Source organism: Haliotis rufescens, unplaced genomic scaffold (assembly GCF_023055435.1).
Source record: "Haliotis rufescens isolate VD_foot unplaced genomic scaffold, xgHalRufe1.0.p SCAF_35, whole genome shotgun sequence".
NCBI lineage: Eukaryota > Metazoa > Mollusca > Gastropoda > Lepetellida > Haliotidae > Haliotis > Haliotis rufescens.
In genome coordinates, this window is record NW_025964057.1 from 142,828 (window position 1) to 156,983 (window position 14,156).

Sequence of the window (14,156 nt, forward strand, 5' to 3'; positions counted from 1 at the left end):
TACTAAGGAGGCAGACAAACCGAAATAATATAATTCATGGGAGTTACACAAACGTCATTTGTATTATAGTAGTTGTTTGGAGTCATTCGCTGCCGAGGACTGAATGGAGAGTTTGCAGCATATGTTGAATGCTTAATTTCTATTTCATACTGCCTTAATAGTGCGGATAGGTGAAAAGCACCCATACGTAACATGATACATTGTGACTGTATATTGTGTATTCGAGAGAGGGGAACAACTGAAGTGTGTATTCGGGTGGCTTCATCGACTTAAAGGGACGAGGTCATGATCAAGCTGCATTAAAAAGATGGGGATACATGTTTTCAGGAAACAACACACAGCTTCCTTCTAGTGTAAGGTAAAAGTTATAATGCCATGATTATAAATAATAAAGTCATAGGCTATTCGAGTACGTTATCAGATTGTGGTACGTGTATGTTTAAAACTCACAATGAAAGGGCGTTTATTACAGCATAATGTGATTTAGTCTCACTGTACATGAAGAGAACAATATACTTCCCTGTGACATTTTAAGCAGTACCTCTAGTGATGGTTGAAAGTTACAACAGTGTAATCTCCTCACTCTTATCATGGCTCTTATATTTCATAATAATTAATCATCAATTTCCGCCATTAGTGAAAGTCTACCATGCTTCAGCACCATTTCCATATTTGCCACAACAATCACGTGGTATGCAAGCTACTCCAAACTTGGGATGTCCATTGCGTATGAGCATGCTTAGGGTTAACACCGCGTGCTAATTTCCTCAGCTCGCCAATGACTGCCCTCGGTAGATAGTTTTACCCATACATCAGCTGCCAACTGAGAAACAGTGTACATGTACCATGATTTAGTCGCTTTTTCTATTTATTAACCATATTGATTTGTGAATAACCATCCTCTTTGTTTATATAAATCATTTTAAACTTAGTCAGTGTTGGAGTTGTAGATCTGCTGGAACCTCTCACGCTTGCTCATGACATGTTTTCCCTGGCCAGTCAGAGTGAGCGGAACTACCATCGTCTCGGTCGGAGGGTCTTACATAAGCAAACTCAGTCATAACTTACTCATAATATAGTCAGTGAATGTGTCTCTTTCTTCCCTTATCAAAAATGCAAATGTGCAGATAGAGAAATAAGTAAAGAAATTCAGATATTGATTAAATAAAAAGAAGCTTACATGGCTAGGATCAAGGTTCATGATTACCTTTACAGTAATGGAACCCGATAGCTTTCCGGACCACCGAGTGTATGTACTTTGATACGCATGATATGCGTTTTTAATCACATAAAAACCTGCAGGACATGTTTGTGCCTCCCACACTGCTCAGGTTGAGTCAGCTTACCTGTGACACACTTGTCTCATTGGTTATAGCAAGGTTGATACAGTAATGTCCTGTTTCGCGACCTGTTTCTGTGGTCTAGTAGAGCGTCAGCCTTAGAGCGGGAGGTCGGCGGTTTGATCAAGTGGCCGCGTCATACCAAAATACATAATTAAGATGGTACTTGTTGTTACCCTGCCTGGCGCTCCGCATTAAATCCCAAAACAAGGAAGTTATATTCATTGTAATTGTAATTGTGTTATGTTTAGAAAGTATGTTTGTACGTTTTGTGAGGCATATGCTGTCGTCTTGCCTTGGAGTAATCACAGTAATCGGGAAAAAAACACAGCCTGTATGTGTTGGAATGGTTTTAGAATTCAGACAATTACAATCGGTGTAGCATTCACAACTCCAATACCAAGTGTTACTATCATTGTAGTATTTGTTACCGCATCAAATTTAAACTTTCTCAGCAGACCGGAGATACCATGTCGACCCGCTATTCCCGACGACCGTGAAATTGTTCAGACTCAGTGTTTCCCTGCACTATTCACACGCGCCTGGTGCCTCGGTCATTATCACAAAAGTACTCGGCTCGCGCACAAGTACGTTTACAAAGATTGTCGAACTTTGGTATTGTGATAATTCAAGTCTCGTGCAATTCTAAAGTTTCAGAGCATCACAAATAAAATAGTTTTTGTCGAAGCGTCATCACAAAATTCAGCGCCACAGTCGATTTACGAATGTTTACTTTTTGTTGCGAATGAGAGTTGACCTCTTTGGATCCATTAGCCAGGCAATAGAAACGTCGTGTTCACTATGGCAGCAGATGCAATCCCGTATCGTGAATGTGTGGTGCTCGCAAGTGATGTTGCCCGAATGAAGTTACAAGTTTATAATAAATACAATATATGTTGACTTGCAAGAAATCATATGACACGACGCTGTGAGTAGATCTTGTCTCGGGCTCCCCTTGCCTACATTGAATCGAGTCTGATGTAACGAAGCCGGATAAGTCCTTTGGATGCAGATGTGTCTTATCTTTTCTTATTATTGATAGCATGTGCAGAGTTGCGCCCCTTGGGCTCACCAGAAACCTATGATTGTGGGTTCGAATCCCGGTTTGCCCCTATTATGTTTCTAGGTTTGTCAACACCATGCCCGTCCTCGAGGGTTTCACCAAATTGGTAAACGTCTGAGACCTGCATCACTTCGAGCTTTCCTCCCACATTAGAAACCTGTTATGTGGGTATCGCAATTATGAAAGGTGTGTTTTCTACCAATGGTAAAACCTGGGAAGAGGTTTTACATTTTTACCAAAACCGTGGGATGAGGTTTTTGAAAATTTAGTAAAACCTCATCCCAGGGTCTTTGTAAAAAGGTAAGACCTCCATACCAGGTCTCGGCACTGAACAAACACACCAGATACACACTGATTTTTCATCACATAGTCTTACTTAAAGGCACATACCCGGACTTCTGCACAAAGACAACAGAAAACAACAGCCAGTAACATCCTTTAATGAAACTTAAATGTAAAGTAGAGAGACCCTTTTTGGGATAGACCTTCCAGACTTGCCTCAGTCGTTGAGTTGGTGGCGCACAAGACACTGTCTCCGTTTTTTAGGAATCTTCCTTCCGATAATGTCTGAAGCCTTGGACTTTAGATCGTCGCTGGTGCGTTTGTAGATGCGGACAGCACTACTCCGGTCCCCTAAAAAATATTTGTTATAGTTAATTACAACAAAGTATACTACCGTATGTTCTAAACATCTATAAAGCATTAAGCCACTATAGAAATATGGCAACATCAAAATACATTTTTATAGTAAAAAAATAGCCATTTCTATATGCTTGTTTATTCACAGATAATATTCGAAACATAAAATATTGGTAAAGGACTGTCCTATACGTTGAACTTAACTTACCAGTTTGTTGGAAAATCTGCTGCTCGCTTACTTCCGTCACCTTCTAAATACGCCAACGGCCCAGTCGTTCTTGTGTTTGGTCTTTTGGGGAACACATACGTCCAGTTTCTTCTGAAGTTCTTCTTCAGACAATAGAGATGCAAAACGAAAGTGAAAATCATCTGCGTCGTCACTGACATCCTTAGTTTCCACAAACTCACTTTGAGTTAGAAATAGGTCTCTGCTTTCCTCCTCGCTCGACATCTCAAACTCAACTGAGAAAGACAACCACGTGTTCTTACCGCATGTATCGCACGTGTTCGGTTCGTGTTCTTTCTATACGCTTATCCTGGCAATAGTGAGGTAGTAAATCCCCGTTATAGTGTCCTAAATGTGAGACAATTAAATTTGCAGTAATTCTAAACGTTTAACGGTTTCTAAGCCGGATAAAACACTCCTCCTCGGTTTTGGTAGAGAATGCTTTCGCCCCTCGGGATTTCCCTATTCCCGGGGTTTTACATTCTCTACCAAAACCTCTCAGTCGTTTTTTCTCCATTAGTTAAGCTGACACGCCGTGATTTAACTGGAAGTTTTTCTCCCATCTGTGTGACATTCCACTTGTTAGACACTTTTAGTAATGATTGATTGATTACTTATCCCATGCCCGTTACCTACGGTGTACTTGGACTCAGCCCTTTCTTCACCCATTTGTCAGCCAGTAAGGAGTAAGAAAACAACGCCACGAACTGTTACTCATATGTTTATTTACAGCACTAACAATTCAAATGACATGAGTCATATCAACAGATTTACAACAATGTCAGCACTAAAACACACATATCAAGTCATTTACAGCACTATCAATTCAAATCGGAAGAGTCATCTCAACACTAAAAAGTCAAAGCACACGAAAGTCACTTAAACCACCTTGGTGAGTTTGGCAACGGCATCCAGGTACGGCATTGTCGTCTTTTCCCCGCTGTCCAGTTTTTCTTTCAGTAGTGTCCGTCGATTGTCAATCACCTTGTATACTCGCTTCCTAGGATGAGGGGCTGCACCAAAGTTAATCTGAGAAATCTTCAGACGATTGGCCTTTTCATTTCTCTTCAAAATATCCACAAGTCGGCAAACATTTGGATGTCGGGACGACAGGGAACTATTCAAACGACTGTGGAATCTCTCAATGCTGTTGTTAGTCCTTGCACCGAAGGTGGCGTGATGGCTCCACATCAGGATCGGGAAGAGGGAGTCGTCGTCAATCCAAGACGTATCCATGTCGTCATTGAACTTATTGGCACCGGGGACAGCAGGGCAGTCATTCACGGCATCAACCCAGATATCCTGAACCTGTCGCAAGGGGACAAGGGTCAGGGCACACGCGTGTCGGATCCATTGTTCCATTACACCTACATGTAGGCTTTCCTCCACACGGCTTGACTGAAGTGGAAGAAGCACCCTTTGATGTCGCCAACAGTGGTGCACTTTCTGCTACATGTCTTCTCTTCACATCTCCAATGCGTGCATGTCTGGCGGATCTTATTGCGGTTGAGGAGATAACCCCTGGAAGTATACCCGTGGTGTCCCTTTACATGACATAACATATTCGACTTGTTGCTATCCTGCCATCTTAATACAATGCAAGAGTTCAGAGCTGTTGGGATTATATAGGGGTCATATCTTTAATGGTAAGAACTCAATATAAAGTGGTAAATTATTGCTTAGTTTACTTAATTAGGAAGTCTCAAATGTAGGTGTGAAATTACTTAAACAAAAGAATAGTTAACAATTTTGTTTAAACTCAAACAATTCAGTTGTAGTGGTGATAATCAGTCTAGCAAGATGGGACTAGCCCATTACAGCACAGGTAAGCTCACTTTATTTGTTTAGTAAAGTGTCAAACAACTGGGTGTCTAACACATGGTGTGTCTGACCGATGGGGCAGAACCTAACTGGAATACTGTTAAAATCAGCGTTAAACCAACTTATACACTCACTCACTTATTATTGATATCAGTATACTGTCGAATCATAAGCTACCCAAGTTATTCATACACTATCCTTATTCCAGCAATGTCTTTTTGTAAGGTTGAAATTAGATAATGCGCCACCTTTTTCGAGTAATATATAAATAACTACACTTGTCCTCATTAGAAACGTGAAATAAACTCACTGTAGTAAAAGCGGTATCTAGCAGGGACTCGTTTGGTAATCTACATACATTGCATGTTGCATACATAGCCAATAAAGTTATCGTTACTGGTGTTTATAGACAGGACAGTTGCTATAGAAAGTGCGATAACCATCAATGTTTACATGCATGCTATATGCACGTTGTAGTGTTTGCTCTTATACTTTGACGCATTAATAGTTTTGTTAAACTATTTAATTAAAAATGAGTGCACATATTTTCTAAGACGGTTCATATTGCAAAGTTCCATTGCTGTAATAACTAACATAACAGTATTTTTAGTGATTCTAACAAAACAGACCCGTGAAGATTCCGGGGTAGAATAGGTCTGCAGCAACCCATACTTGTCGTAAAAGGTGACTATGATTGTCGTAAAAGGCGACTAACGGGATCGGGTGGTCAGACTCGCTGACCTGGTTGATACATGTCATCGATCCCAATTGCGTGGATCGATGCTCATAATGTCAATCACTGGATTGTCTGGTCCAGACTCGATTATTTTACAGACCGCCGTCATATAGCTGGAATATTGCTGAGTGCGGCGATAAACAACAAACCAACCAACCAACCAACCAACCTAACAAAACAGCAACCCTGTGTGACGAAGGAATGTGTTCCAATGTCATCATATATTTCACTTTTCTAACCCGGAGCATGTATATAACATAGCATTGCTTACAGTATCAGTGACGGGTATTGATACATGTCAATGTGTGATGTGTCAACAACATTTTTTACCATTCTCACACTCGATGGAACAGTTGGGAATATTTGGATTAATCTCCACACAATTTAGACATCTTAATCTGGTGAACAATGTTTTGACAATCTTTGTTATATGTGCCACGTAAGTATGAACAGGAATTATTGCAGAGGGTAGGCAAGGGAAATACAGCTTTTTCATTCGAGAGGTTAAAGGTTATTTTATTCATTTTGCATAACCCTAGCCTGCGTGTCTGGCTGCTAATACTAGTCCGGAATCAATTCGTCTGTATATTGATAACCCACTGACATACCACGCCGGTATGATACACCTTCAGATACATCATAGTGAACACCGAGCCGGTCCGTCCTCGTTTTATTCCGTAAATCCCGAGTGCTAGGCAGTGTAACAACAACTACCAAACGTCTCTTGGTATGACGCAACCAGGGAACACCAGACTTCCGCGATCCACGCGAGGCCGGGTAACATCAACCACAACAGTTCGTTGCAAGCATACACACAGCATATATGCAGCAAATGCCAAGGATAAAAAAAGTACTTCATATCCGTCAGTTTGTTATCAGCATTTTCGTTATAAACGTAGTTTACTTTTGCATGACGCGACCAGGGAATCTGAGCACCGAGTTTTCACGATCTACGCAGGCGCTGTATCCACTACAACACGGATATGGCCTTGAACCATTGACATTCATTGACAAATGAGTTCGCGTTTTTTAAGATGGTTTTATCAACGAGATGTATCGTTTTATCCAGCACACAGATTATTTGAAACGTAAAGCTAACTGGGCCAATCTTGCTCATTGGTGATGCCATTTATCGTTACTTAAACTGTGTGGCAGCAGTGTTACAAGGTAAATGAGAACGTATCTTGTACTTGGTGAAATAAAGAGAACAGCTTGTATACATGTATTAATGATATACATCAGACACACGTATTATCCCTCTGTGTCCTATAAGTCATCGCAAATGCAAACACATGCCCTCCATGGCATACTTGGTGTATGAATCAGCGAAGCCCCCGCGGTTTTCCCCGACCCCCAGGGCATGCTTAGGAAACGCACGTAAAATATCTGTTGCTGGCGTACGGATCTTGAAAAGGACCTTCTAAAAACCAGTGAGGCTTCTCAACACCTCTGTAGCCTCGTGGTACACTCACTGGGCTACAGATATGAAGGTTGCGAGTTCGATTCTCGGGAATATAAAGAAAATATTTGTCATTTGACTTTACATTTCATTACATGTTACAATCATTGGAAATTTAAATTAAAAGTATATATTATATGTCCACTGTTAATTCATCAACAGCTATTGGAGGCTCTATCGTTCTATTTTAAACGTCATAATAGTGGAGACAGACTACTAAGTGAATTGCATGATAAGCATGGGTACCTCAACATGGCAGCGCCAGCCAACGAAGATATAAGAGTGCGTGAGTGTTTTAAAACTTTGCATGTAGACAATATTGTAGTCAGAACAAGTTAATTACTTATTAAATACCTGTCGAAAAAGGAGGAAAACAGTGAGGTAAGTATCGAAGGTTTACGTATAAAACAAACACGATCAATATATTAAAACGTATGAATTTTCATTGGATTATTTAGTAAAAAAGCTAGGCTACAGACCATAATGAACCAAAGCTAGGCTACCTCACTGGGGACTAAGGTATAAGGGGAAGGGTGAACCCTGAAACCATGTTTATACTGTAAACTCCTGCAATAATAACACAGGAAAACAACATTGTCCATTTGTCAATGGAGCATGTGATGAACCAGACACGCCCCTTATAATAGCTTCCTCTCGTGAAGTGTTATCAACACATCAACATAATACATGCCCAACATTTGAGTTTGCATGTATTTGTTATTGTACAAGGTAAACATACACCACACGGAAATGGTTAGAGATGAAAACATTTAAGTTCTATCAGCAGGTAAAGTTGATCGAACACTACACTTTAATACGGACACGTGTTAGCATATATATGTATATATACGAACATTATTACATATGTGTGTGAATATGCACTTAAAATTAATTTTCCAAAAGCGTAATTTCTTTCATGCCTAAATTTGTAATCAAATCCGATTTGAATGACCTGGAAATTACATGTACATCTATTAAACTGCAGTAACTTAATTTTCTGAAGACAACAAAGCATATATAAAATGTGTCATCAGTAACAGGATGTAGCTGGACTAAATCCAAACTCCAATGTAAATCTGCCCATTATGATTTGCAGACTCGCCCATTATAGCATGATCTCACCCTTGGACTCCTCACAACCACGTTTGTTTATGGACTTCAGTCGACTCATACAATTGCAAATTTATATAGGTTCCATGCTTGTCCCTAAGTCATGCTTTTCCTTTTCACTCTTTCCTTTACTCGAGATGAACAGCTTTAGGAAACGCCTCACTTCCTGGTTTATTGCAGTGAATAGATAGATTGGTTTACTTAAAGCGTTCAACAGATAGCGAAATCGTGACTTCCTTGATGTTTTTCATGGCTTCGTAACGGTAGAGGCTAATGTTTACTTTTTGGACCTTTTAAAAAGAAGGAACCGTGAGTTTGGATTCCGTTTATTGATGAAGCGCCAGTGATCGTATATAATTACAAAATAATTGCAAAGATGTAAACTAATCAAAAAGCAAAAAATCAAATAAGTGTTTAAGTTATCTATGTTAAGTAATCCAACTTGTGAGTGATATATTTTAGAATTTGAGTAAATAATTCCAGACTGAGTACAGTCGTCACACGTTTTCTTATTGACATTGTTTATGCACATAAACATATACTCATATACAGAAAACAAAGCGTGACATTAAAACAATAACAAACATGTGACTATCATAGTCAAACAATATTAATGACACTAAAGGCTCATGGGGCATAGAGATAAAAAGCGTGGCCTGAGGCTACGGATGCAATAACCCATTACACATACTTCTACTCTGGGTTTACCTAGCTATAGGTTTACAACATGTGAAAGGTGGTATTTTTGATAAAATACGATTTGTGTCAGTACGACGTAGACTATTTTCCTGTCAGCATAGCATGTGAATTTTATATGCCTGATGAAAACATGTAAATGTTGTTACTTTTTGAAGATTATTTTCATATATCATCAATATAATAATACATAATCGCAATGCATCAAGTGAATCGTCTATTACAAATATTTACAAGTTAACAGATCATATAACTTTGTCCTGTCCATGTATTTCAGTTGACCGTCCGCAAACAAAGGTGGTGACGCCATAATGACAAGGTCTTCATGTATGCACAGCCAAAACTTTAATTATAAGATAAACGCCACCTATAACTTATATTTAGCAAAATATAAATACATTTACGTTAGGTCTTAAGTATTAATATTATCAGTTCACATCAGGGGACATTGGGTTACAACATAGCTCTCATTGAACTTAAACAATTCACATTGTAACTGTGTCTGTGTAGTGTCTGTGCGTCAATATAGACATCAGACTACAGAAATACGTAAATAATTAATTTGTTTATTACAATTTTAAACCCACAAACATAGAAATAAATCTTAGAGCTAAAGGGCACCTTTTGCGAATATACCTTCAAGTACTTATATATCATTTTATTTAAACAGTAAGTTTGTCAATAGAGAGTCACTTAACCTTCCCGATCTCACTGTATTCACCATCCGTTCCCCGTGACGTGTTGTCAAGGGTTTCATAGGTCCCTGCTGCGATAGAGTCGGACACGTCACATGACGTCAGAACAGTGGCATCAGTTTTTGCATTTGTTTGGCCAGATTTAACGGTGCAGTAAGGCTCTCCTTTCATCTTGGCGTCATATGAGACGGCATTGAGACTGTCGTATGGCCTAGTTTCTGGGCCAACGTCATCACTGGCCTGCGGTGGTTCAGTTGGAACGAGTGATACAGTGGTTGGGCGCGATTCAGATGTCTTGTGTAGGCATCTGGAATATGAACACATTCGAATGTGAGGACATTCAAAACTTGGTGTAAAGTACATGAAAGACATAGACGCATTATCCAATATGACGTCATGTTCTCATCAGGCATGATCTTATCTTTTTTACCGAAAAATACAATGCATTTTGATTTTTAAAAATATATATCTTGGAACTATATTTTGTGACTCATTTACCTGTTCCTTCTCCTCCAGATAACGGCACTGACAATGGCACCTACTACATCACCAGCCACGAATACAAGAACCACTGCGACAGCCAACTGGTTCGCGTTGTACCCGGCGGGTTGTACACACCTCGCATCTTCTGAATACATAAAGGATAAGATCACTCAATGATTCAAAACAAATATGTTTTTTTCGTTTTAAATGTAAATTTAGGAAACGATAGAGTATAAGCTGTTCATCAAATACAAACATGGTCCTGCTTTTGAAATATTTTGTGACATTTCACATCCTTGTATGGGATTAGTGGCATTTCAGGTTTTAGGGGTTTTATGAACCTCTCGCTTGCATAGATTTAAAAATTGATTAGTGTGTAAGTAATGCATGTGTGCCAGTCGCGGCAACTAAAACAGTTATGACTGTTTGTATTTTGTTCACGATACAACCATTGTGCTGATCATTACTTCCCTTTGGAACTCCGTTATGTGTGTGTGTGCGTGCTTGCGTGCGTGCGTGCGTGCGTGCGTGCGTGCGTGCGTGCGTGTGTGTGTGTGTGTGTGTGTGTTTGTGTGTGAGGGTGCATGCTATCCAACTGAGATACAATGTCACTGTCTTTTGGTTTGACTTGGCCAGGAGATCGATCCAAAAGACCACGGAGGGTGTCCAACAGGATTACAGATAGGAATGATGATGAAAAGATCAACAACTATTCGGAGAAACAGCACCATCAGTTATAGCCGATGTCAGGAACACAAGCGTCAGGCGTCAGTGTCTAACACACGCCTAGTATTGTTTCTGATATGACTGGGTTGTAACACGCTTTGAATAACACACTTGTTGCAGATTGAAAATTCTATTCTTTGTCCAAATAGAAATTCAACTTTGTATTGAGATAAAAGTTTATAGAAAAGGCTGATTACATTTTATAATTTTCCCCAGGGTTATGCTTGTCTTCTTATGACTAACTATTGTCAACAACACGTATTAAAGAATAAGCAGCAACTGCAAGTCAAAGTGAAACTTACCTATGATTTCTAAATATGAACCATATTGCCAAAACAAATAATGTTTATATGAAAACGAAATGAAGTAACTGTTACAGGAAACATTCAATATTGTGATATGAGTAATCATGCAGATTCAGAGATCGATGCATTTGCCTCTTAACATATATATAAGTATAGTTCTTAAAACGAGGGGCAAAAACAAACAATGTGCAAACATTAATGTTCTTTCTTTCCAAATGAAAATGATGGCGATCGCTGTGCTTTTTACTTTGCCTCGAATTCACATCAAAGTCGTACACGTATGAGTATTGATATTATTTTAGTTTTGTTGAATCATCATTTACGTCAGTGTATAAGAAATAGAGAATCTCACCAGAGTGTATTTTGATATCAACTATATCAACACGAGATGATAAAAGCGGGAAACATTTTCTTTATCATCCAACATCATTCTTCCAACATTTTCAGTTTGTAGGCAGTAATAAGCAGTGTCTTAAGTGTCAAAAAGTACTGCTAACAGCTTCAGTAGCAGAGCCATTAGTGATGTCATTTGATTGTGACGTCATTGTAACCGGTGACGTCACAATGGTCTGCAAAGCATTGTTATGTAATTTCATTGCAGCGATATCTACAGTGTAGATATCGTTTGATCTAATCCAAGCGATATATCCTGTGGGAGCCAGTTTTGGTGATAAAACAATATAGTCTTAATATGTCAAAGCAACTACATTTCTCACTGACGTATTTCCATCAATTGAAAACGAGCAGTGCACCGATGAGAATAGCTTACAATTCCCACTGCTCTTCACAATACGATTCCAGCGTTTAATGTTGCATTTCCTTGTTTTACAAATATCCATTACCTTTTAAACACATAATATCTTGCGATATTACCCTCCATCCAGTGCCAACTCTACAGTCACTGCCTACCTGTTGACATAACATAGTTACCTGTACAGTCCGCTTGTGCCCATCCTGTATCACATCCCCTGTCACAGTTCCCTGTTGCGCTACAGGAAGAGTTCCCCACACAGTGTCTGGAGGCACATGTCTTGTCACAGTTAGCTCCGTAATGATTTATATCACATGCTGGAAAATTATCGAAGGAGCATTATGCTGTCATATGCCGTGAACCTAAGGTTGGAAACATGGCTGAATTTATGTCAATGTTTATCTTCATATGTTAACTCTGATCTTTGCCTTTTTTAACATGTACAAAATCTAGCCTCCCTAATTTGTTTTTTGTTATGCCTGGAATACTATCATTACATAGTAAGCCTCTCATACAGGAGAATCATTATGTTCAACAAGTTCGTACAGTTTTGAAACATATTTCAATGTTTTGCTGCGTTCAATTTATAATGTAAACTACGGTTTTCACCTTCTCTGCAGTCTTCATCCATCGATCCTGGCTTACACCCGGAAACACATGTTCCTCTTATGTGATCACATGGCGAGTCTCCTGCACACTTCCTGTCAATACAAGAGTGGCTGCAGTTCTGTCCATAGCTTCCATTTGTGCATGCTGTAAAATCATAATGTCATAAGTATATTACCAAGCATCTATTGCTAATAAGTGTTATGTTACTGCTTCAAACACATACGGGTATCATAGCACATCATCACACCTGATTCATTATAAAGTATTCAGGACAATTTGTTAAGAAATAAATTACTATCTTTCCGAATGAAAGCTATGTTGATCGATTTCCTTTTTACTGTTTCACTAATTCACTCCTTACCTTGTCAACATAATTTAAGGAAACAATATATTCTTGATATGTCAATGTATCTAAATTATGGCAAATAGATACACACGTCTTCACTGGCGTAATTCCATTAATTTGAACAGTATAATAGTCGGAATTGTACAATCGACTCTGCTTCATGCAGAGATTTCTATTGGATATGGAAAGGGTTTTGTCGCTGTATTGCCATTAAATTGGGATGTGTAGCACATCGAATAGATCAGCTATCAATTCCCACTGCTCTTCACACTTCCATTCCAACGCTTGATGTTGCATTTCTTTGTATTACAGATATTCAATATCTTTTCAAACACATAATACCTTGCTATATTACCGTCCAGCCACTGCCAACTCTCTACTCACAGCCAGCCTTCTTGCTATAACACACAGTCCCCGGTTGAGCTGGAATACTATTATAAAATAGTAACCCTCTCATAAAGGAGAGTCACAACGTTCAGCAATTGGGTACAATTTCGATACATATTTCAATATTTTGCTGCGTTTAATATATAATATAAACGACGGTTATAACCTTCTCTGCAGTCTTCACCCATCCACCCTGGCTCACACCCGGAAACACATGTCCCTCGTACGTGATCACATGGCGAGTCTCCCGCACACTTCCTGTCGGTACACGAGTTGCTGCAGCTCTGTCCATAGCTTCCACTTGAGCATGCTGTGGAGGAATAACAAAGAGTATATTACAAAGCGTCTATTGCTAAGAAGTGTTATGTTTATTACTTGTCTTAATGATCACATCTTTAATGTTATCTAACTCCTCTAAAAACAATATGTAGTTTGTGCCATCGCAATGGATTGGGTAAAACAGGATAGCATCAGCGGTAATGTGTTCTAAATGGTTAGTTTTCAAATGTATGATCAAACCGTTTCCCAATGCCCTCAAAGGAAAACCGTAAGCGGGCAACAGCACATCATACAATGGTTAAATAATATTTAACAGTGTTTGAACATAGCTTTCATGAACATAATACAAAAGGTATTATTTCAGTTTTTCAAGCAAAAAGGATGAATCCCTATCGTACTTGTTCTGATTATAAGTCGGTCTCCAAGCCAGAATGTATCATTCAGAATGTCACAGTCTCCGGTTGAGCTGGAATACTATTATAAAA

At 39.1% G+C, this 14,156-nt stretch overlaps 1 protein-coding gene across 9 annotated transcripts in view; it reads right to left on the reverse strand.

Annotated features, from left to right (window-relative positions):
• LOC124134433 (multiple epidermal growth factor-like domains protein 10) overlaps nucleotides 1-14,156 on the reverse strand; it is a 66,985-nt gene that overhangs the window by 17,522 nt on the left and 35,307 nt on the right. For 3 of the 9 annotated variants that reach the window (XM_048381083.1, XM_048381084.1, XM_048381082.1), the window contains 5 exons: nucleotides 13,559-13,702; nucleotides 12,660-12,803; nucleotides 12,230-12,367; nucleotides 10,284-10,413; nucleotides 8,704-10,092 (listed from right to left, as the gene is read on the reverse strand). The exons of 1 other annotated variant lie outside the window; for it this stretch is intronic. In XM_048381083.1, the coding sequence (XP_048237040.1) occupies nucleotides 9,780-10,092; nucleotides 10,284-10,413; nucleotides 12,230-12,367; nucleotides 12,660-12,803; nucleotides 13,559-13,702 (869 nt within the window). In that variant the 3' untranslated portion in view covers nucleotides 8,704-9,779. Of the gene's footprint in view, nucleotides 1-3,973; nucleotides 4,790-8,703; nucleotides 10,093-10,283; nucleotides 10,414-12,229; nucleotides 12,368-12,659; nucleotides 12,804-13,558; nucleotides 13,703-14,156 lie in introns of those variants that run through there. 5 more of the 9 variants (XM_048381087.1, XM_048381085.1, XM_048381086.1 and 2 more) reach the window with 5 other exon arrangements.